Source organism: Mesoplodon bidens, assembly GCF_964165515.1.
Source record: "Mesoplodon bidens genome assembly, chromosome: 2".
NCBI classification, from domain to species: domain Eukaryota; kingdom Metazoa; phylum Chordata; class Mammalia; order Artiodactyla; family Ziphiidae; genus Mesoplodon; species Mesoplodon bidens.
Window position 1 is genome coordinate 138,950,286 of NC_138177.1, and position 25,612 is coordinate 138,975,897.

The 25,612-nt window shown below is 43.4% G+C and overlaps 1 protein-coding gene across 1 annotated transcript in view; it reads left to right on the forward strand.

The window, feature by feature from the left end:
• The first annotated feature begins 6 nt into the window (after positions 1-6).
• The window catches only part of PLPP3 (phospholipid phosphatase 3), an 84,462-nt gene continuing 58,856 nt past the window's right edge, over positions 7-25,612 (forward strand). The window contains exon 1 of the mRNA XM_081226595.1: positions 7-428. Within this exon, the coding sequence (XP_081082721.1) occupies positions 290-428 (139 nt within the window). The 5' untranslated portion in view covers positions 7-289. The remainder of the gene's footprint in view (positions 429-25,612) is intronic.

Below are 25,612 nucleotides of genomic sequence, written 5' to 3' on the forward strand. Positions count from 1 at the left end.
CCCGCTCGCTGCTTTGCACACAGCCACGGGGAGCCCCGGCGCGTCCGGGGCAGCGCGGCGCTGCAGAAGTTTCTGCTCAGGAGTTGTCTCTCTCCCTCCTGGACTTTCGAACGATTCGGGATTGAGGCAGGAAAGCAGAGGAGCCCCAGGGAGCAGAAAGCACCGCCGCCTGCCGTTGGAAGCGGGCAGCGGGGCCGCACTCTCCCGCCGCGCCCCGAGCAGCCTCGGCCGGGAGGCGACCCGGGCGTCTGGTGTGTGACTGCTGTCGCGGGGCGTCTTGACCAGCGCCATGCAAAACTACAAGTACGACAAGGCGATCGTCGCGGAGAGCAAGAACGGCGGCAGCCCGGCGCTCAACAACAACCCGAGGAAGGGCGGCAGCAAGCGGGTGCTGCTCATCTGCCTGGACCTCTTCTGCCTCTTCATGGGTGAGCCCAGCCCCGTTGTCCCTCCGGCCCTCGGCGCCCGGCGCGCGTCCCAGCCCGACCGGGGCTGCGCGCCGGGCCGCGTCTCCCGGCTGCGCCGCGCAGTCCGCCCCGGGGGCCGCCCGCAGGCTTCTCGCGGAGCCTTCGCGCCGCTGCCGGCCCCCAGGTCCCCGCCCTCCCCGTTCCCGCCGCCTCCCCGGCCTGTAAAGGAGTGTCGGGAGCGCTGTAGGCTTTCGCGGGCCACTTGGACACGGAATCCTAAAAGCCGACCTCCGGTTGGAAGCCCGGCCAGAATCCCACGAAAGGCGTGGGCTCGGCCTGTTAGGATAGGGGAAATAGGTGGAACCAGGACCCGGAGACGCCGTAGAGCTGGTTGCCCTCCATCCAAGTAAGATGGATCTCCTGAAGCGCTGGGCTCCCGCCTGGAGAGCGCTGCCTTCCCCCGGCCGAATGTAAACATCCAGCCCTTCCGCCGGGGCTGCCTGGGCCTTTTCTCTTGCCGCTATCCTGAACGCCCCCCAGGGGTTGGGAGGGTGCTCTCGAGGGGCGTGATGGGGGGTACCGATCCAGCAGTCACTTTTTAGGCGCCTACTGCGTGCCAGGGAGTACTGCCTCTCCCTGACTCGGTGCAATACGGGCGAGGAGGTCCATTTCACCGATGAGGCAACTGAGGCACTGGGAAAGCTAGCCACGGTTCATGCATCGGGACCACAATTAATTGTACTCCCAGAAAGCTGAGGCTGTAGCCCGCTTCTGTTTTCCAAACTAGTTGGAAGCCACAGCTGGAAGAGCTGGAGTAAATGGAATGGAGTGGGAGGGTAAGGAGGATTTATGAACTCGCCCCCGGGGCAGGGGGTGGCTATTGACAAGAATCTACAGGAGTTCCAAGATTGAAGTAAGTGTAGATTTTGTTTTTTTAAAGCGAATCATGGTGTTATGGGAAGCGTAGCGTGCAGGACTTGTCATCAGGACACCGCCACTCTGCCACTTGCCGGGGGTGCCACCTAACTGCCTCTCTGGCCTCAGTTTCCTCATCAGTTGAGTGAGTGGGTTGAACTAGATGCTCTCTAAGGCCCCTTCCTGCATTAAGAACTCGGATTTGGTCCAGGAGCTGTTCTGCCAACTCTGCTAACTGAAGAAACATCTGTGTTCCCTGTTCAGTTCCCTTAAAATAGAACTCCTGCACGGAAGCTCAAGTCCCCTTTGAAATGGAGTTGTCCATGCAGAGTGTGCAAACCAGAGACTTCTTGGGCTGGAGTCCAATGACCCTGTGTTCATGACTCTGTAGCAGGATCCTTACTGAGGTCCATCTGTCCTTGGCTTGACTGTCCATAGTAAATTTTCAGAGTCAAAGAAAGAAGGGACTCTTGGAGTTTAAATATAAGAATGGCCCCCTTTAGATATGCAGAGACAGCTGAAGGTCAAATTGTGCTCTGCGGAAGGGAAGAAAGGTGACTGTAGTTCAGGTGGCAAATCCCCTTCCCACCTCTTCGTATCAATTCAGCATTAAAATGTTATGTAAAGGAATTGTCACTGGGGGGCCTACCTTCCTGGAGGCCACTGGCTTCTTATGCACAGTGGGGAGATGAGTACTTAAAGTCTCCTTGCCAAGCTATTGAATTTTTAAGAGACCTTCCCTGGTCCTGGGGGAGTACCAGGAACACAAACACATTGAAGCTGTTTGCTGTAAACTTGTCTGGGGCTTCCCAGGGTTCACTGATGTGTTTTGTTCCCTGGTGGTAGGGTGAATTCTTTCTAGACGGTCTGTTCCCTGTACCCTCCTACCTCCTACTTGGTGATTAGGAAAGCAGAGCTAGAACACACTTGACAGCCTTCAGACAGTTTTATTGTACTCCCCTCCTCTTTCCACGCTTCTGATTTCAGAAGGCAGTCCCACGAGATGGTGTATCTTATCAAAGGAAAAATTGTGAAGGAATTTGCAAAAAGACACACCTATCAGCTATAGTTTAGCGGGGGACACAAATCCCAAGATGCTGTTGTACATTGAAGGTGTTAAGTAAGGTCTATGTTTGCACATTTCAGCTCTTCATCAGCCCCAACTCTCCCTGTGTCCCCTTCAAAGCTAATATTCTATACCTAGCTGTTTGTTAAGTTTACTCACTATTGGCCTCTTCGATCAAATGATTTTTGTTTACTGAAAAAAAAAAAGTTAATAAGATACCAGGACCTTGTATTTTACCATAAGGAGCACATAGCTATCCGTTTTAAGGTGTGTGCCTTGCCATTAACATAATGTCAACCAAGTCATTTTCAAAGTGTCTCCCCTATGCATAGGCCAAATTACAATATCACTAATTTAATGCCTCTCGACCACCCTTAATAGGAAACACTGTAAGGTAAACATTTACTTGAGAAATTTATGCAGGAGAACTCTATTTGGCTTCTAAAAGAAAATTATTAACACAACATGTGATTTTAATATTCCACACATCACAGTCCTAAAAAATTGTTTCTACTTGGTTCACTTTTTGCCTGGGACTGTCAGTATGATTTAATTTTTATATAGTGTACTGATCATATGGTCTGGATTACAAGGCCCTAATATATGAAAAAGGGAGACATTTTTCTGTTTATTCTCTCACAGGAATATATACCAAGCTTCCTCTCCTTGTGTCTGGAAAAAATAAAAGCTGATGTGCAATATACATGTTATGTAAGTGGAAATATGCAAGCAGTTTAACTTGTTTCACATACCTTTTTGGAATGTTAAATTCTTGGTGAAAAAACAGAAGTCCACTCTCCTTTGAGGACCAAAGGAATCTGGTGTCAGAGAATCACCAATGGGGGTTTATGTCTCAGAAAATAGGTATCTTTGCCGATTATTGCTTTTATAAACACAATTATGAATCTTTGCATAGTAGTAGTTTTTCTGAAATCGATTTTGTTTTCCTTTCAGTTGCATAAAAGTATGGCCTTCTTTTTTTTTTATGCACTCCTTCTGCTCTACCAGGTTACAAGAGAGCAACAGACAATATTCCCAGGCAAGGAGGAATGAGCATCTACTGTCTTTCTAAGCTCTGTTAGCCTCTTTTTCAGATGAATTAGCTTATGTACTTTTCACTTCAACTCTGATGAAGAGATTATCTCCATCTTATAGATGAGAAAACTGAGATTCACACTGAAGTCAATTTGAGTTGATCTCTAATCCTCAGTGAGCATGACTGGAGTCCATCCCCCTTTTCTTCCCTCATCTGAAGAACCCTGAAACTCAGATCATTAGAAAATTCTAAAGCTCGGTTTGCAGAAAGTCCTGCCTCTCCACATTTTCCAGTTAGTCCTTTGCACCAAAGCAGATGGATAAAGGTGGTTCAACTCTTCTGGTCAGTGATACGGTCTCGTCGCCCCAAGGTATCGTTTTGATTTGGGATCGTTCTAACACTCAGTAATTCCCAAATTTTGAGGGTGCCTTTTTACCCCATGAGACAGTGGTTCCAAAGAAAGCACAAATGGCAGTGCACGGCTGTAGCACAAATGCAGGGATTTGGTAAATCCATGTGGAGCTTCTCTGCTCTGGCTCCTGTCTCTTCCTTGTCCCCCTCCCCAGATATTTACTGAGTGCCTCCTTCCAACCCATGCAGAATCAGCCCTGCTGACTCTTCCAGGATGGTTGAAAACCTTTATTGTCTGGATTGGCTAGTTTCTTTTGTTTTTCATTTTTTTTCTCCTTAGCTCTTCCATCCCTTTCTCTTATACTTGAGATACACCATAGGGGTATAGCTGCCTTTGTGGGAGACTGTTAAAGCCAGAGTTGGTGGCCTTTTCCACTTTTAGCCCTTTTGACTTCCTGTCAATTTGAGATTCTTTCTTTCCCCCTTCCTGTGCAGTTGTTTGGGCTGGCAAGCCCTGTTCATAGCATGATGCTAATGATACCATAGTTGAGGGCTTCTTCCCCGTGTTGGCAGTTATATTTATGGAGACACCCTGCCCTAGGTGTCATTTCAACCTGGTACACATTATTTGAGGAGTGATAATTTGGGGGATGCCTACTGTGTCAGTACTTCACCAACTCAGCTAATAAGGAGACCCATCTGGTGTGACATGCAGATTCTCAGGCTCCTTCCCAGGAGATTCAAATTCACTAGGCTCTGGACCAGGGCCTAGGATTCTGTGTTTTATAAAAGCTTCTGGTGATTCTTATCAGGCCAATTGGAGAATCACTGTGTTGTTTAATAGCTAATGTCTTAAAGGCAGTTGAGGCAGGGTTTATATAGAGGGATCGCATATTCAGGCACTTTTTGAATTGTTAGGTTGTCTGTACTTCTCTTTCTGTTTGTGGCCAGTACACCTGTCTTTTCCAGTAAAGATATTCAAGATACCTAGAGATTATCAGACTAAGTGAATCCAGACAGAGAAAGACAGATATCATATCAACTATCAAAGACAAATACCACATATCTCTCATATGTGAAATCTAATTTAAAAAAAATGATATAAATGAACTTATTTACAAAACAGAAACAGATTTGCAGCTATGGAAAACAAACTTATGGTTACCAAAGGGGAAACGTGGAGGGGAGGGATAAATCAGGAGCTTGGGATAACCATACACACACTACTGTATATAAGATAGATAACCAACAAGGACATACTGTATAGCATAGGGAACTCAACTCAATGTTCTGTGATAACCTATATGAGAAAAGAATATAAAAAGAATGTGAATATAGGTATATGTGTAACCGAATCACTTTACACCTGAAACTAACACAACATTGTAAATCAACTATACTCCAATTAAAAAAAAATTTAAGATTGTTAGAATCCTTTCAAAAGGAAAAATTACCTCTGGGTGCTGGCCTGAAGGTCTGATTTTTAGTGCAAGGACTTGCTGGTGTCTCCTAACTGCTAAGAGGCTGGGATTTTTATTTATTTTTAAACTGAGTTCTCTGTAGTGTTGTAGGCCAAGTGACCACTTTGGATAAATGAAGTGTTAACTCTATAAATATTTTCTTTTGAGATATTGAAGTTTGTATATGAGTAAACAGTGAAATGAATGAATTAGACCTCTAAGGAGAGCCTTTAAAAGATCAAAGTTAGCTTGGCAAAGTATTGTAGCAACAACACAAGCTTCGGATTCACCCAGGTCTGGGTTTGAATCCTGACATAAAGTCATCTATACATGTGACTTGGGCAAAAATTATTTAACCTTTCAGGCCTCAGTTTCCTCATCTGTAAAATACAAAAGCAAACCTGTGACACTCGTATATGGTGAAGCTCAGATGAGATCACAAATCTGAAAGCACTTCGAAGAGTTAAAAAACACTAAATCATTATTGGGTATTATGTGGCTATTATTATTCACAGTAATAGTAGAATTTTCCTTTCCTTCCCAGTGTTCTTACTCCTCTATGTTTCTATGAATTTAATATTTTGGCAGAAAAGTAGCCTGAAATATATTAGGGGAAACAATTGTGAAGAGAATCCCAAGAAAAAACCAGACAGAGGGAACACAAATGTTTTCTATTAGCCAGAGAAAAGCAGTGGCAGGTTTGGGAAAAGTCACAGTGAGGAAACCTCAAGAGTCTTTGGTGGTTACCTTCTTCCCCTCTGGAAGGGACATGGCTGTATCATCTTAAGGGAAAGACAAATACACCTTTGTCGGGGAGGGAATTTGGACAAATGGACTATTTTAGTGTCAAATCTTTTTTTTTTTCTTGCTGTACTCGGGCCTCTCACTGTTGTGGCCTCTCCCATTGTGGAGCACAGGCTCCGGACGCACAGGCTCAGCTGCCATGGCTCACGGGCCCAGCCGCTCCACGGCATGTGGGATATTCCCAGACCGGGGCATGAACCCGTGTCCCCTGCATCAGCAGGCGGACTCTCAACCACTGCGCCACCAGGGAAGCCCAGTGTCAACTCTTATATGTGTCTTTTCAAAGCCCAGAGGAAGAAAAAATAACTAAAAAGAGCAACATGATTGAAAATAATCAAAATGCTTGTCATCCAGGGCACTCTCCGTATCTCTTGAGGAAGGGAATAACTGGTAGTGAACATATTTGTTCAGGCCAACCATGTAATATAGATATTAGATTCCTTTTAGAGAGGAGGAAACTGCAGTTCAGAGAAGTTAAGTAACTTGCACAATGGTGCCCAGCTAGTAAGTAGTCACTAAATTTTCCAGAACTCTTGTCAGCTTACCTTGCTGCCCACTTTTCAATGCAGTTAATGCAATGAAGACTCCCTCTTTTCTATTCCATTCCATTTCATTTATTTCCATTTTTTTGAGTCCAAATATGTACAAATATGTTCTGCAGGGCCCAATATAAATAGTTGCAGAACAGCTTGGAGTGTGCTGACTGAGCCTCTTGGTGGACGTAATAAAGAAAATTCCATCGGAGTAATTCTTTAGTGCCTAGATTCATGGATGCTTTAGAATTTGAAAGTACCTTGGAGATTTCATTATGAACAATACCAAGTCATTTTTTATCTCAGTCAGAAAAATAGGCCTCTTTGAACAGGGGACAGGTGGGAGGTCCAAGGGGGAAGCACAGGCTTTGGAGACAGATAGGTGGGAGTTTGCTTAGGGTTATTAGCTGTACATGGTTAGGCAAGTTGTGACTGTCTCTGACGCCTCGGTTTTCTCATTTGTAAAATGGGATAATATGTGTTGTGAAGTTGTGAGGCGATGCCTGGTATAGTGTGTGGCGCTGTGTACTCACCAGCTGCTGTTGTCATTGTCACCACGTCCTAGTCAGTGCCCTTGATTCACATAGGAAGACTTGGATGCTTGGACTGGTTAGTCATTGTCTGGTGATAGTGAAAGGGCAGGACCTAGAACCAAGGTCTTGTTGCCTTTATACCATTTTGCTTTTCTGGTATGTACTTGTCAGTTCGAAACTTGATTATCATTTATAAGGTAGTTCTCCAGAGAGCCCTATTCTCATTTTTCTCTTTCCTGGGTCAATTAAAAGAGGCACAAGACAAACAGGTTTAACTTTTAACCCAAATCAGAGGATGATAGTTTAGTGAGGGCAGAGACACATGGGGCAAATTTGAAGGACTAGGCAGTTTTTTTGATATATCACTTTTCTTCCAACTGGCCCTTGTTCTAGAAGGTGCTTATTACCAAAGATCACTGCTGACTGATTTCAACTTGAACAGGCACCATCTTTTTCAAATGACGTGTCCCAGGAGAGAAGAAAGAGAAGCCCATGTTTTCGAAGTGTTTGTTTTTGACTGAGGAGGAAACTGAGTCTCAGATGAAATAATTTTCTCAAGGTCGTGCATGAGTTGGTGGTCCCAACATTCAAAAGAAGGCTAGGTCAGTTTCTGAAACATCCCTGTGAAACTAATCTTCCTTTAGGTCCAAGTTAAATTATAAATTATGATCTGCATTAAAATTCCCAAATTTAAACCAAACCAAACCAAACAACACACATAAGATCCAGTTGGCAACTTATGAAAGGAACTTGATGATTTCTGTGTGCTTTGAGAGTATACACTGCAATCAGAGTATTGGTGGGAAGTGTGTTTTTGAGGTTTGTCACAAATTAACAAAATTATATGCTTAGAGGGTTTTGCAGAGAAATGCAAATCAGTGTAAGCGCCTTGTCATAATAAGCAGTATGCTTTGGTTCCTGTTTATGTATCCCTAAAGCACATAATACACATGATTATATTGACACCAAGGAAGCTGTTCTCACTGATGGTTTCTTTATATCTGGCCCCCAAATTAGCATCAGTCAGTATAATTTCTAGAGAGCCTATTTAATTAAGTCTATGTTTGTACCTGTCTTTCATGTATGTCTTGTCTTCTGCAGTTGTTTCTTGAGCATCTACTATGTGCAACACCCCTTAGTCCCTTCTTCCCTTGGGGTGGGGTTGGTGGGTGGGGTTCCTTGTGCTTTATGAATTCCCACATTGGGAAAGGGTAACAGACTTTTGCCTAATTTTACACACTTAGTGCTGCTGATTTGGGCATGGTAAGGGAGGGGCTATAGCTGCACAGTGAAAAGCAATGAGTTTGCCTGAGGGCTTGGAGCTGGGTCTTGTTAGAGAAATAATAGCCTACATTACACGGAGTGGGAAAGGGTATTGCAGCAGAGGGAGCAAAGGATGCTGAGACTTAGAAACAAGAACTTTTTGGGAAGGGTGAGTGGTTGGAGGCTGGAGTGTGAGTGCTGTGTATTTGCATTGAGTTGGTGGGAAAAGAGGATGTTGGGGATGAGGCTGGAGAGATAGTTAGGAGCCAGATTAAAAAGGGGAGCTATAAATGGCAGGCCGCTAAGGGACTTGAACTTTAATTTGGAGGACCAGCGAATGAGGTTGTATTTTCATTTTTATTTTTATTTTTATTATGGAAAATTTCATACAGAAACCAAACACAATATATACCTAGGAGTGGAATTGCTGGGTCATATGGTAACTCCATGTTTAACTTTCTAAGGACCTGCCAAACTGTTTTTCCATAGCAGCTGCACCATTTTAGAAGTACCGTAAGGTTAGTTAAAATGTGTAAGGAAAAAAAATTACAAAAGTTTTACAGGCAACGTTTGGCATTAACATATTCATGAGCAGTTTTTAAGAGGGGATTAATTTAATCTGATTTGTGTTTGAGGGGAGGGAAATTGGAGGCCAAGGAGGGAGATCAGTTGGGAGGCAGATTAGAGATGAACCTGAGGTACTGGGGACAGAGAGGAGAAGGATGGGTGACAAGGAGATTAAAGGAGATTTGGGGGGTGAGGGGGATGGTGGTCGGGGGGGGTGGTTCCTGGTCTCCTGGTTGGGAGCCTCTGAACCATGGTGATGCCTCTCTATCCACAAACACTTTAAATGCAGTGTTTGTAGAAGACTTATGAAGCCTGTATTATAGGATTAGTAAATGCTTCTTTATGTTCATAGCCTTATTAGAAAGATGAGGCTATAAGTTTTTTATATACATAAATTATTTATTTAAATTTTGCTCTGGAATTTTTAAATTTCTCAAAGCCCCTTAAAATAAATGGGCCATTGGAAATCCTCTTGGTTTAGAGAAACGGTTTTCCTTGAGTTATAATGGTATTTTTAAAACAGTTTTGCTGAGATCTAATTTATGTACCATAACATTCATTCATTTAAAGTGTTCAATTCACTGGCTTTTAGTATATTCACAGAGTTGAGCAACCATCACCACAGTCAATTTTAGAACATTTTTATCACTGCAACAACAAAAAAACTGTACCCATTAACTGTCACTCCACATTTACCCTTCTCCTCCCCCCATCCCATGGCAACTACTGACCCACTTTCTGTTTCTTTGCCTTTCACTCAGCATAATATTTTCAAGGTTCATCCATATCGTAGCATGTATGTTCAGCATGTGTGTTCAGCAGGTATTAGTATTTCATTTACTTTTTTTTTAACATCTTTATTGGAACATAATTGCTTTGCAATGGTGTGTTAGTTTCTGCTTTATAACAAAGGGAATCAGCTATACATATACATATATCCCCATATCTCCTCCCTCTTGCGTCTCCCTCCCCCCCTCCCTATCCCACCCCTCTAGGTGGACACAAAGCACCGAGCTGATCTCCCTGTGCTATTGGACATAGATTTTCAATTCTCATGGTTATATTTACCTAGGAGTGGAAATGCAGGACGATATGGTTACTGTGCTTGACTTTTTGAGGAACTGCCAGACTATTTTCCATAGTGCCTACACCATTTTGGAAGTATCTTAAGATTAATTAAAATATGTATGGAAAAAATACAAAAGGTTTACCGAAGACCTTTGGAATTAACATATTCATGAAACCACTCTAGTGCTGCTTTGTTTGTCAGAGAATATTTCACAGAGAAACAAAGTTTTCAGTCAGTTTAGCAGTGTCACTGGGTTTAAGATGAGTGAGCAGAGAACAATAAAGCTGCCTGAGGAATAGATGCTGGGTGGTCAGCTAGACCCCCTCACCCGCTGAGTAACATACTTCCACAAACCAGGGTGTGTGGCAAGCAGATTCCTCCTTCAGCAAAATGAAAAGCAGCCTTAGATCTTCAGAGTACCCTGAAAACAGTTAAAAGTACAAATATTAAAAATCTATATTCCTTGGGTTAGCTTTACGATATTTTTAAGACCATGAAATAGAACTGTAGTTCCTGATAAGGTTGATTTTTTTTTTTTTTCCCATCCCCTTTCCCCCCTGGAGATATGGCTGTATACATGATTATCATCTCAAAAATTAAAATTACTGTGCTTCTTTTAGATTCGTGTGCTGGTTGCTGGGTGATATTAAAGAGTATAAGACACAAGCACAGATCTTTAGAAACTGGTTGGAGTGTCAAATTGAAAATTACAGTGAAGATTAAGCTATAAGTGCGTGAAAAATTAAACCACATAGAATACAAGAAGGTGAGGAAAAGGCACTCAACCTTTATTATTAGGAGTTTTAGTTGATATCTCACTTAATCTTTCCAATAACAGAATAAGGTAGATGTCAGTAACCGGTTTTGCAACTCAGAGAGGGTAAATGATTTGCTCAGGTTCACACAGCTAATATGTGTTAGGCCTGGGGTTTGGACTCAAGCAAGCCTGACTAAATAATGACAATTGCTAACATTTATTGAGTGCAAGTATGTACCTCTCACTGGGCAAAGCAGTGTGCATGCGTTCTCTTATTTAATTCTCCCAATGAGCCTATGAAGTCTTTATTACTATTATCTCCATTGACAGAACTGAGGTTCAGAGACATTAAAAAATAACTCGCCAGAAGTTACGCAGCAGGTGAGTTTGAGTTGGGGTCAGACCCGAAAAGTCTGTCTCATGAGGCCATTCTTTTTTTTTTTTTTTTAACATCTTTATTGGAGTATAATTGCTTTACAATGTTGTGTTAGTTTCTGCTGTATAACAAAGTGAATCAGTTATATGTATACATATATCCCCATACCCCCTCCCTCTTGCTTTGAGGTCATTCTTAACTGCTAGGCTCTCCTGCTTTTGTTCTGCAAGTGTTTCTGAAGCCCAAGTTTTCCCCACTATTCCCTGCCAGCTTTCACATCAGCAACACGTGATGAATTGTCCAAAATGAGTTAGACTCATGATTCTCACCCTGGGTTCTCTGGACCTGCCAAGGTCTGTTAGGGCAATCACAGGGCATCTCGTGCTCTTTTTAGGACTTCAAAAATACCTAACGTGTACTGCACATTTTTCAATGATTAACTTGCCTAGACTGAGAACATCAGCCTCTGCCAGGACTGGTCAAAGCACTGACGTTCTGTGCTTTTGATCTGAATGTGGAATCACTCTGGTCTTGCTGGTTATTTCCACTCATCAGGGGATGTGATTGACACTTCCCATGCTTTGATTAACAGAAGTGGAGAAATGATTTAAATATAGTTTACCTGGTAAATAAAGACATCTTCTAGATGTCACAGAGGGTCAAGAAGGAACTGCAAGGCATTTTTTTTTTTTTTTTTGCGGTACGCGGGCCTCTCACTGTTGTGGCCTCTCCCGTTGCGGAGCACAGGCTCCGGATGCGCAGGCTCAGCGGCCATGGCTCACGGGCCCAGCCGCTCCGCGGCATGTGGGATCTTCCCGGACCGGGGCACGAACCCATGTCCCCTGCATCGGAAGGCGGACTCTCAACCACTGCGCCACCAGGGAAGCCCTGCAAGGCATCTTTGATGGTGAAAAGGTTGGACATTCTAGAATGGACAAGCAGCTCTGTGGATTTAGGGCAGAGGAAGCCCGCTGGATCCTGGGAAGGCTTCTTAAAGGAAGGAGAGACTTGAACAAGGCCTTTGTCACTCCTATCAGGGAGCACTAATGGGCCTCTCTGTTAGTGACCCTGTTTGTCCCGTGGGCTCTGTCTGCTGTCTTGGTGGTTTGGTGTAACCTTTGGGTCACACTGAGAAATTGTGAGCTTCTCTGGTTAGTGGCTGTGGATGCGGCATCTTCATTAAATGCAGTAAATAGAACTTCCCCCAGTAGCCTCTTCCCCACAAATGACCCACATTGTTGTAAAGTTAGCAACCACTGACAGGAAGTGGCAGAAGTGCTTCCAGCCACACAGTGGATTTCATTAGACACTGGCCCAAAGTAGCTGTTGTGGTCATTTTGGCTTTCGTAGGCTTCTAGGGAGGAGTGGCCTAATACATTCTTTCTCATCCTTGCATGTGTCTTGCTGTCATCTTCGCCGTACTGGATATTTTGATTAAATGCCTAGTGTCTTCTTTTGAAGCAGCCGTATGTATCGCAATCAAAGGGAGGAACTTTTGGCAGGCTGAGATTTTAAAATATTTCCAAAGGTGTCACCAACTTACAGTAGTCCTCCCTTATCTGCTGTTGCCCTTTCCATGTTCTCAGTTACCCTCAGTCCAAAAATATTAAATGGAAAATTCCAGAAATAAACAATTCATAAGTTTTAACTTGTATGCTGTCTGAGTAGCGTGATCAGATCTCTCACTAGGATCCCCAGCTGGTGACATGGTCAGCTACTGACGTCCAACCGTCCACATTGTTATGACTTGATGATCCAGCATCACCCGATACAGATGGTCCTCCTGATGTATCATCAGAAGGTCAGTAGTAGCCTAATGCTGTGTCACAATACCTACGTCATTACTTCACTTTATCTCATCATGTAGGCATTTTATCATCTTGCATCATCACAAGAAGAAGGGAGACTACAGTACAAGCAGATATTTTGAGAGAGAGAGAGACAACATTCACATAACTTTTATTACAGTTTATTATCGTAATTCCATTTTATTAGTCATGGTTGTTAATCTCTTCCTGTGCATAATTTAAATTAAACTTTATCATAACGATGTATGTACAGGAAAATTCATGGTACGTGTAGGGTTCGGTACTGCCCACAGTTTCAGACATCCACTGGAGCTCTTGTAAGTATCCCCTGAAAATAAGGTGGGGGGCTATTATACTTGAATCTTTTGTATAGCAGTTTTCTCATTTAAATCTGTTTGAAGAGAGTTGCTCCAATGCCATGGCAGGAGGGATGATGGGTCCCACTCACCCTAGTAAACTTTTGCTTTGGACGGTCTGTACTGTAGGCATTGTGTGAATGCAGAATTCTCTGGGGCTGGCTGGGAAATTAAAGTATACATCTTGAGTCAAAGTATTCAAAATACAGGGCTTTCAATCCCAGGGGAAAATAAGCCCTCTTGATCTTAGGGTTTAATTTTCTGAAGGCCACTGACGGAGTCGAAGACCCTTTAATTATAATTTTGCTTTAAACTGGTTGTTTGCAGTTGTGTTGACCCCAGCTGTGAAATCCAAACATTTATTATTAATTAATAATCCCTTTCATTGAACAGTTCTACCAAATGATAGCATATGCATCTGAGAATTTGAACGTAAATATTCTTCTTGCCTCAATTCATTTTTCTCATTCTAGCTCTTTCTTCAGCTCCCCAGCCCTGAAAAGCCCGCAAAACAAAACACCCAAACCACCCTACCCAGGATATCGTTCTCCAGATGTCAACAGGAAAAAGTCTGGGAAAGGAACATTTTTGAACCCTTGCACTATAGTCAGGCACATTCACGCATCTCATCAAAGCCTACACCTGTGGAGGGGAGATATTGCTGTAACTGATTTTACAGATGCGGCAGTTGCCCTTGGGAAAGGTCGAGGAACTTGCTGGGGATCCTGCATCTGGAAAATGGTGGAATGCCTGAGACAAGAACCAGCCAGCACCTATGTCTCCTCTCTCCTCCCACAGTGAAGACTCACATTGAAATTTGCACTGACTGCTATTTTCAATAATAAGCATATGAAGCAAGCAAGCCAGCCAGAAATTTTTAAAATGAAATGACCAGACCTTGTAAAGTGTTCAAGTGTGATTTGGGGGTTAAAGCCTTTTGCCCGTTTTAGTATTGCCTGTTTCTTTGTAAATTCCTAGAAGATAGAGATTAGACTCAAAACCTCTGGGCTGGAAGGGGGAAGGGCATGAACTTTGCTGTACATCCCTGGCAGGCAGTCATGCAAGGGGCTTGTTAACTGGCTTGAATTTCACAACAACCTATGGAGGAGGAGGGGGTTGGAGTTCATTTCAGTTTTCTCAGAGCCTGGTCGGCTCTGCCTGTCTCAACTCTTTTTGGTGGGTGGCATAACACATTGTATTAATAATTCAGCTACCTCATCACTAGCAGAGACTGTTTACTAAGATTCCAGGGGAACTGCTTTGCTAGAATCTATTTGGAGCTGGTAGCTTGGACCATGCATCCACTTTGATTGAAAATACATCACAGAGCATCCCAACTCCAATTCTGTAGAGCCTGAGAAGAAAAGGGCAGAAAACCATGGCAGGAGACTACTTTGCCGATTTCGTACAGAAATGGAATGACTTTGGGGGATAGCAACTTCGGATTGTATTGTTAATTCTTCCTATCGGTTTTCTCCAAAGGAGTTAAAAAGGCAGGGAAATGCAACAATTTGAGTGAAGCAGCCTACACTTGGGTTTAGGCTCTGTGTATTTCCCAGGCTATTGCAGGACTCCTATTCAGCTGGGATTTGAATGGGAGTGTGATTTGCATGAGAGCAAGTGTATAAAGTAGGTCTTTTTTCCCCTTTCCTCAAAGAAGTTTTGTGGCATTTCTTTTTCTGACAGAGTTGGCATGAAGCTTTGACAAACACAGACCGATGGAAAAGTTAAACAGGCCTGAGAGCAAGCCCATTTTGTCCAGATCCTTCACACTTAGAATGCAGAGCAGCTGGCAGGAGGCAGCTTAGATCACAGGAGTCATGGCAAGCGCTGTTCCTCCACTGTGGACTGGTGATGAATGGGAAATGCTCACAGAAGCAAGGGGAAAATGGATCATTGCCTATTTATCATTCTCTGTGGTCGGGGGGGGGAAACTACAGATGAGAACAGTCCTGGGACTCAGCTGTCCATCTTATCTGTCCTTCGGTATTTATTGAGATAAATACAAAGAGATAACAAAGAAATACTAGAGGCAGATCCTGCCCTCAAAGTGTAGGAGAGAAGATGAGAAGATAGACACACATTCATTCTTGGAGAAAACATGGCCAGGTGTCTTGAGCTGATCATTAAATGAAATTTTAAAGAGTCTTAGAAAGTCTAAGAGGCAGCTCCACACTGATGCTGGGCTGTGTTCCCAACTTTGCTGTATTAGCTGGGTGATCCCTGGCATATCACTGCCACTTTAGGAATGGTAAAATGGAGATGATGATTCATTCCCTGCCTACCTCATACAGCTATTGAGACCAAGGGTATGGTATCACAAATATATAGGAAAATGCTTTGAAACTGTAAAGTCATATTTGTACAATGTATATATATATGTATATATTATATATATATAGAGAGAGAGAGAGAGAGTTCTGAATCTGCTCTCTTCCATTCTCCCTATTTCTATCCCATTTTAAGTGCATGCTCATACACCTAGATCTGAAAACATTCCTTTACAGATCTTATTTTTAGGGGGATAGTGTCCCCCCATATATTATTTATGCATTAACTATACAGGAATCGTTTCTCAAAACTGTAATTTGGATCACATAGGCCCTTCTCTTCATGATTTTTATGACCCCTCGTGGACTACAGAATAAAACTTATTAGTATATTTGAGACCCTTCAGAATCTGGCCCCAACCAACCCTTTCTGCTCCCCATTCCCTTCCCATCCCCCTCCACTTCTCCCCTTTATGCCCTTGTCCCAGACATCTCCATTCTGTGGCTCTTCCAGGAACTTTCCCACCAAATCATTTCTCTGCTCGATACGTGTTACTCACCTCTTATAATCAATTCAAGTGCCACCCCCTCTGTGAAGACTTTTCTGATTTCCTCTGGGCAGAATTAGCCCTTCTTCGGGTTATCATAGCACTTTGTATTGACCTTTCTTGAGTCAAATTTTTTGGCTTGTTTTATGGTTTTGTACAGTCCCATCTTAATAGATTATGATTCCCTTGTATATAACAGGTGCTTGAAAATTTTTATTAAAGTCAAGACATTGAAGAAAATGTCAATAAAATGTTATTTTAGTAAATATAGACAAGAAGCAAAAAGAAAAATAAAATTTTTGTTGCTTATCCTACCATAGTACTAAGGTAGCCATGGGCACAGTATCTCTTCTTTCTATAAACAGCTGAATTATTATTAAGTATAATTATAAAGCTAAACACTGGATGCTTAAGACATACTTCCTGCAAATCAGTGTGATGGAAGGGAAAAAAGCCTTCGTTTTCTAGAGTTTATAACAGCCCATAATAAAGTATTAACTAACCTGAGAGATTGGGACTATGTTGCTAACTAAAGGCAGCTAGATATTTTAAGTTCAGTTCTGCATTCATGCAGTGTTTTGAACTTGGTCAACAGACTGAATTTGTACTAACCATAATAGCTTCCATTAAAAAAAAAATTGAACTTACCCTAAAAGCCAGGGCTGTATTTTAGGATGAGTGATTTTTCTCATCCTAGTCATGCCTTAAGGAGAGGCTCTGAATGAGGAGAGCAGACGCCTCCTGTTGGGGAAAGATGCCCAAGCGGAGAGTTACGAAATCTAGGTTTATGTCTTAACTTTCTTTTTTTTTTTTTTTAAACATCCTTATTGGAGTATAATTGCTTTACAATGGTGTGTTAGTTCCTGCTTTATAACAAAGTGAATCAGTTATACATATACATATGTTCCCATATCTCTTCCCTCTTGCATCTCCCTCCCTCCCACCCTCCCTATCCCACCCCTCTAGGTGGTCACAAAGCACCGAGTTGATCTCCCTGTGCTATGCAGCTGCTTCCCACTAGCTATCTATTTTACATTTGGTAGTGTATATATGTCCATGCCACTCTCTCGCTTTGTCACAGCTTACCCTTCCCCCTCCCCATATCCTCAAGTCCATTCTCTAGTAGGTCTGTGTCTTTATTCCTGTCTTACCCCTAGGTTCTTCATGACATTTTTTTTTTCTGAAATTCCATATATATGTGTTAGCATACGGTATTTGTCTTTCTCTTTCTGAGTTACTTCACTCTGTATGACAGACTCTAGGTCTATCCACCTCATTACAGATAGCTCAATTTTGTTTCTTTTTATGGCTGAGTAATATTCCATTGTATATATGTGCCACATCTTCTTTATCCATTCATCCGATGATGGACACTTAGGTTGTTTCCATCTCTGGGCTATTGTAGATAGAGCTGCAGTGAATATTTTGGTACATGACTCTTTTTGAATTATGGTTTTCTCAGGGTATATGCCCAGTAGTGGGATTGCTGGGTCATATGGTAGTTCTGTTTGTAGTTTTTTAAGGAACATCCATACTGTTCTCCATAGTGGCTGTACCAATTCATATTCCCACCAGCAGTGCAAGAGTGTTCCCTTTTCTCCACACCCTCTCCGGCATTTATTGTTTCTAGATTTTTTGATGATGGCCATTCTAACCAGTGTGAGATGATATCTCATTGTAGTTTTGACTTGCATTTCTCTAATGATTAATGATGTGGAGCATTCTTTCATGTGTTTGTTGGCAATCTGTATATCTTCTTTGGAGAAATGTCTATTTAGGTCTTCTGCCCATGTTTGGATTGGGTTGTTTGTTTTTTTGTTATTGAGCTGCATGAGCTGCTTGTAAATTTTGGAGATTAATCCTTTGTCAGTTGCTTCATTTGCAAATATTTTCTCCCATTCTGAGGGTTGTCTTTTGGTCTTGTTTATGGTTTCCTTTGCTGTGCAAAAGCTTTGAAGTTTCATTAGGTCCCATTTGTTTATTTTTGTTTTTATTTCCATTTCTCTAGGACGTGGGTCAAAAAGGATCTTGCTGTGATTTATGTCATAGAGTGTTCTGCCTATGTTTTCCTCTAAGAGTTTGATAGTTTCTGGCCTTACATTTAGGTCTTTAATCCTTTTTTTTTTTTGCTGTACGTGGGCCTCTCACTGTTGTGGCCTCTCCCTTTGCGGAGCACAGGCTCCGGACGCTCAGGTTCAGTAGCCATGGCTCACGGGCCCAGCCGCTCCGCGGCATGTGGGATCTTCCCGGACCGGGGCACGAACCCGTGTCCCCTGCATCGGCAGGCGGACTCTCAACCACTGCGCCACCAGGGAAGCCCTAATCCATTTTGAGCTTATTTTTGTGTATGGTGTTAGGGAGTGATCTAATCTCATACTTTTACATGTACCTGTCCAGTTTTCCCAGCACCACTTATTGAAGAGGCTGTCCTTTCTCCACTGTACATTCCTGCCTCCTTTATCAAAGATAAGGTGACCATATGTGCGTGGGTTTATCTCTGGGCTTTCTATCCTGTTCCATTGATCTATATTTCTATTTTTGTGCCAGTACCATACTGCCTTGATTACTGTAGCTTTGTAGTATAGTCTGAAGTCAGGAAGCCTGATTCCTCCAGCTCCGTTTTTCATTCTCAAGATTCCTTTGGCTATTCGGGGTCTTTTGTGTTTCCATACAAATTGTTAAATTTTTTGTTCTAGTTCTGTGAAAAATGCCAGTGGTAGTTTGATAGGGATTGCATTGAATCTGTAGATTTCTTTGGGTAGTAGAGTCATTTTCTCAATGTTGACTCTTCCAATCCAAGAACATGGTATATCTCTCCATCTGTCTTAACTTTCTTATTAACTTACTGGGTCACTTTAGCCAAGGAACTTTTCCTCTCTGTGACTCTGTTGTCTCATCTGTGAAATGGGACAGATAAATCTTCCAGCATGGAGAATTCTCTTGTTCTTTTGTCCAACTTGGCATTTCCTCTGAAATCTCTAACTCCGTTCCTTAAAATATTATAAAGTTCACATTGAAGGAGGGAGGGAAGGATTTTCTACTTTCAAATCTTTTCTGTTTTATCATATTGCTGTACTTTTTCTTAATTCTGTCCCTTCAAAAGTATTTGGTTCATAGCATTTACCATTGGAAAAACTTAAAAACAATCCCCTTGTATACCAGGACACTGCACATTTGTATGTTTACCTTTTTAGGTATTAATCTGGGTTAATCTTGATTTTCATAATGTTGAGAGGGCTGAGATTGTAGTACCAACATGTCTGATTCAGAAGAGAAAGGAACTAACAGTACAGAGCACCTAACGTGTTTTATTCGATCCCTGTGATATCCTTGTGGAATGGGTGGATTACTCCAATTTTATAAATGATAAAACTGAGGCATGAAGAGGTTAGTTACTAGGAATTAACCCCAGATCTGTGTATCTTATTTCAAAACTCAGGCTTCAGGACCATTTAATCAATCTTCCCACTTTCACCCGCATCTGGGGCAATCCCTCTAAACCATCTTTTCTTGGTTAGTGTCAAGGCTCTGATTAATAATTTCAGTGATGGTAAATTTTATAGCAGTTCTAATTGTTCAGAATATTATGTTAATATAAAATCTACCTTTCTATCAATTTAAGCCAGCATTGGCTATGTTTGGTACTCTGCTGGTAAGTCGTTATTAACATTAATAATCATATCAGTCAGTTTCATAATTAAAAGCTCCTGAATAAATGGTGGTGATATGTCACTTCAAGCAATATTCATTGAGTACCTTTTTTTTTTTTTATGGTACGCAGGCCTCTCACTGTTGTGGCCTCTCCCGTTGCAGAGCACAGGCTCCGGACGCACAGGCTCAGTGGCCATGGCTAACGGGCCCAGCCGCTCCTCGGCATGTGGGATCCTCCTGGACCGGGGCACGAACCTGTGTCCCCTGCATCGGCAGGCGGACTCTCAACCACTGCGCCACCAGGGAAGCCCTATTGAGCACCTTTCATGTACCAAGTACTGTGCTTGCTGTTGGGGTCTAATGATGAATTGGATGTAGTTCTTCTAGGGTCTTCTAGAGGAGACACTGGTCAGATGCAGCTCTAGAAATACAACACAGACACAGTACAGAGGTAACAGGATCGAACTGGGGGGCCTGGGGGCAGTCTCGTCACAGCTGTTTGGATGGGCAACTCAGGAGAATGCTCTTAGGCACCATTGTCAAAGAAGGCATTGCACTGAAGATCTTTCTTGAGCAGAGTGGTTCCTCTGCCTCAGCTCTAACCATTGGCACAATGACCACACTTTAGAATAATCTTAGAATGCAAGAGTGGAGAGGCCTAAGCATCAGTCCTTTACCCCTGCCCACTGCCATTGAATAGATGGGAAAATTAGGCTCAGAGAAGCTCAGTCTCTTAGAAAATGAGTAAAATCCAGAGCAGATAAAACCCTTACCTTGTGCAGGTTCCAGTTTAAATCCAATATATGCCATATTTTAAAGTATCCCTTTATGGTGTGGATTTGGTTATTCTGCAAATCAGATAATGACCCCATGTGTCATAAAGCCTTTTAAGCCTTAACATAACATCCCAAAGCACAGCAATATGCTCTTACAGTAAAAAATATTCCAAAAATATAATTATGTTAAAAGTGGATAACCCTCCCACCATCCCTCCAAATTCCACTCCCCAGAGGCAGCTACTTTTAACAGTTTGTAGTTCCTGCCAGCCTTATTTTGAATACACAGTTCTTCTCATTGGCATCCACCTTCATCCATACTGGCTGTTTCCTGGACACACCCCACAGATGTCTGCCTTCTGGCCTTGGATCATGCCTTTGCTCTTCAGAGCACCCTCCCCTTCTTCTCTGCCTATGGGAAAGGCTATTCATCTGTAGTCTGGTTTCTGCTCATCCCGTACCCTCACTACCCCAACCCTGGGGAACTTTCACCTCCTCATTTCAAGTCCTTCCAGCCGTGACACTAGGTAGCGACCTTCAACCACTTACTTTCTGTTGGGTTAACTTTCCTTCCCTAAATAATGGGGCAGTTGCGTTAGATGATCTTTAAGCTCTGCTGAGGTCATCAAATATAAAAGACTCCACACTTAGGACATTGCTTCACGGTTAGATGTCTTGATCCGTGTTGAATTGCTGAATCCTATACAGGGTTGCGACATAAGAGGAGAGATAAAGAGATTCACCCTAAGAAGTTCCCACAGTTTAAGCTCAAGAGTTAGAAAGTTTTAAACTTTCAGAGGCCATATGGCACAATGGAAAGAGGATGTGTCCTGGGGGACAGTTCTGGACTCAAATCTTGGCTCCACCATTTGCTAGCTTACAACCCGAGGCCAGGGTTGTGACCTTTCTGAACTTCAGTTTCCTCATCTGTAAAATAAGGACAACAGTTCCTATCTGACAGAGTGTCCCAAGATTGGGAGATGCAGACAGTAGGCTCTTCCACACTAATCTCTACCCTACTCTCTAAAACCTTTTTGTTTAGAAACTGTTTTCTGTCACAGTTGGCAAGCTTCACAAGGCATAAGAGAGAGTGCTACCTGGATTGATAGGATGTGCGGTGTACAGAGTATGGATTAGATGCAGTTTACCTGATCTGCCAAAAGTAACTTTGGAGTCCTTCCAGGGAATCATCGAGCAGCTGTACAGATGTAGCTACCTTTCTGTCTGCGCTTGCTGAAGGAAGGTGTTTTCCAATTTGGAGAGAACATGTTGGAAATTTGTCTTTAATACATTCCGGTGTTCTGAGGCAAAACTTGCCCAAGAGATTGAGCAGAGCCTGTGAACCAATATCATTTAAAGTTCATTAAAACTGTCATTTTTTTTTTTTTTTGCTGTACACGGGCCTCTCACTGCTGCAGCCTCTCCCGTTGCGGAGCACAGGCTCCGGATGCGCAGGCCCAGCGGCCATGGCTCACGGGCCCAGCCGCTCTGCGGCATGCGGGATCCTCCCGAACCGCGCACGAACCCGCGTCCCTTGCATCGGCAGGCGTACTCCAAACCACTGCGCCACCAGGGAAGCCCTCAAACTGTCATCTTAATTGAATACAATGGAACAAGAAGTTCTCAGTCTTCTGGTAGCAATTAAAGACTAAAGAGTCAATTTGCAGTTGTTTTTGCAACTCTTAAAATAATACTGTCTCTGCCCCTCCTCTCATGAAAAGAGTTTTTAACTATAGACATACCCTCACATTGAGGATTTTGAAAGCTGTGAGGACCACAGACCTGCTGGCAAAGGCTTCTGCTGCCAAGGCATCAGAGTTCTCAAAAGCAAGATGGTTCAAGCTCAGGATGCGCTGATTTGGAAATAGAGTCCAAACAAAGGGCCTTTTGAAGCAGGAAACTGGGCTTTGGCTTCAGCACAGAGCAGTGTGGGATTGGAAAAGTGCCCTGGGACTCGCTGAGGAGAGGAGGCACTATGCGACCAATGGGAGGAAGTATAAAGTTTCTCCATACAGTGAGACTTTCTTTCCAAAGCCTCGAAAGTTGGTTTCGGAAGCTGTTATCTTTCCTCTGTCTGCTTCATCGGCATGCCTCTAAAATGTGGACTTAACAACATGGTATGTCTTCGAGTAGAAAAGGAAAATGAGCCTCCAAGGTACATGTGGACGTTCCCATTCTAGCAAGAAGACCAGTGGTTTTCTTTCAAGACCCAAAGCAACCACATTCATGAATTCATTCATTCGCTCACTTAATGGCAATATTTACTGATCACCTGCTACGTGCTAGCTTGATGGAGCTATCAAGTTAAACAGCACAATTCCTGCTTAAGGAGCTCAACATTTAGTGAACCAAAACTTGAAGGACTTCCCAATGTGTTCATGCACACATGACTTTCCTGTCCTCCATCATGCACACAGGATTTTACATTTGACCTTCCCTGAAGTGAAACTTCTAATACTCACCTTTACAGATATTCTAAACAGCAGCACACTGACCAACGGAAGGAGTCCAGTTCAGGTAGAGAAGGGCTGTAAGCACGGGGGAAGGCTCAGTGATGGAGCTTAAGGAAGAGAAAATAATTTAAATTCTGATGGATTCTATTCTTTATTTATTTTTTCCTGTTCTTTTATTATTTTTTTCTTTTTTCTGGCCATGCGGCTTGTGGGATCTTAGTTCCTGACCTGGGATTGAACCTGGGCCCTGGCAGTGAACCGAGTCATCACCACTGGACCACCAGGGAATTCCCTGTTCTTCATTTTGATATATCTAAACTTCACCTATTAAGCACAAACTTCCATGACCAGAAAAGACCTACTTCCTGTCAAATGCTTGGTGAGACGGAGGGAGGGGAGTGGAAACACAGGAGTAGGAACAACAGAAGGAAAAGGGTGGGTTTGGCAGAACCACTGGCAAGAGAACTTACGCTGGAGAGCCTGGGAGCTGGAACCCGTCACCGGAGAAGAAGCGCGGTGGCTTTGGGTCGTACATTTGGAAAACTGATTTTTCTGGAACAGAAAGGGCTCAAAGATGTGAGGCAAAAAGGGACGACCTGGGCTTCCCTGGTGGCGAAGTGGTTGAGAGTCCGCCTGCCGATGCAGGGGACACGGGTTCGTGCCCCCGTCTGGGAAGATCCCACATGCCGCGGAGCGGCTGGGCCCGTGAGCCATGGCCGCTGAGCCTGCGCGTCCGGAGCCTGTGCTCTGCAACGGGAGAGGCCGCAACAGTGAGAGGCAAAAAGGGACAACCTTTCATGTATTAGTGATCTTAAATGTTTGCTCTGTGCCCCAAATGTGTATCGATCATGTAGCCCATGTGTTCGTGTCTTCCAAGAGTCAAGAATCCAAGCTTACTCAGTCTCTGCCTTGTAGCGTTATTTATGTGCCAGTTTACTATTGACTGTTCCTACACAGTAGTTTTACAGACATAGGCTTGATCAACCAATGCAAACATTCTTGAATTCAGAGGTGCCAGGGCCTTGGATCTGCATACAGCTTCCCCTAATATTAGTTGGATGTTGTCATCAGATGTAGGGATGTCTTGATTCCCACTGAAGGTGGTGTTTTTGATGACAGGACTTAATCAGAGAAGTGACAATGTCTGATTGGTTGATTGAACAACATTTAGAAGAAAACTTTCTGGTGTGTTTACAGATACCAGACCACACACATAGCTTTCTCTTGCTCTTTGTTTTTTGTTTTTCTCTCTTGCTCTTTGAATTAGAGTATATTTGTATGGTAGATTAAAATTTGGGGAAAATACTGTATTCCTATGTCTATTTGGAGAGGTATAGAAAATAAGTGAGGGTTTATGTGGAACCTTGACAGTGAAATCTGAGGCAGGGACCTTCTATTTTTCCTTCTCTATTTCTTTTTTTTTTTTTTTTTTTTTTGGCTGCACTGGGTCTTCATTGCTGCGCGACGGCTTTTCTCTAGTTGCGGTGAGCGGGGGCTACTCTTCGTTGCGGTGCATGGGCTTCTCACTGCAGTGGCTTCTCTTGTGGTGCAGCACAGGCTCTGGGCGCGTGGGCTTAGTAGTTGTGGCATGCAGACTCAGTCGTTGTGCCTCGTTGGCTGTAGAGCACAGGCTCAGTAGTTGTGGTGCACGGGCTTAGTTGCTCTGCAGCATGTGGGAATTTTCCCGGACCAGGGCTCAAACCCGTGTCCCCTGCATTGGCAGGAGGATTCTTAACCACTGCGCCACCAGGGAAGTCCTACATACAATTTTCTATTTTTTAATATTTTATTTATTTAATTAATTATTTGTTTTTGGCTGTGTTGGGTCTTCATTGCTGTGTGCGGGCTTTCTCTAGTTGTGGTGAGCGGGGGCTACTCTTCGTTGTTGTGTGTGGGCTTCTCATTGTCGTGGCTTCTCTTGTTGCAGAGCACGGGCTCTAGGCTCATGGGCTTCAGTAGTAGCGGCACGCGGGCTCAGTAGCTGTGGCTCGCAGGCTCTAGAGCGCAGGCTCAGTAGTCGTGGCGCACGGGCTTAGTTGCTCCGCGGCATGTGGGATCTTCCCAGACCAGGGCTCGAACCCGTGTCCCCTGCATTGGCAGGCAGATTCTTAACCACTGTGCCACCAGGGAAGTCCTACATACAATTTTCTGTGCTGCTAGTAGTCACCATAATGAAAATTATTTTGTCTTTGCTTGACCGTATGACCCTTTATGATCATTCAGAATTAAGCATTACCCTTCAATCACACATAGATTTCTCTTTCACTGCCTTTCTCTTCTCTTCACGCTGGGAATATGGTACTATTGCCCCTGTTTTGCTTGGATGGCTGTGACAGTACCATAGACTGGATAGCTTAAAGAGCAGAAATGTATTGTCTCAGAGCTATGGAGATAGAAGCCTGACGTCAAGGTGATGCAGGGCGATTCCTCCTGTGGGCTGTGGGGCAAGGATCTGTTCCTGACCGCTCTCTTTGGCTTGTAGATGGCCGTCTTCATGTTCTTATGGCGTTCTCCCTGTCTGCCCTGTGTGTGTGTCTCTCTGTCCAAATATCCCCTTTGCAGCAGGTCACCAGCCATATTGGATTAGGACCGACCCTAATGTCGTCACTGTAA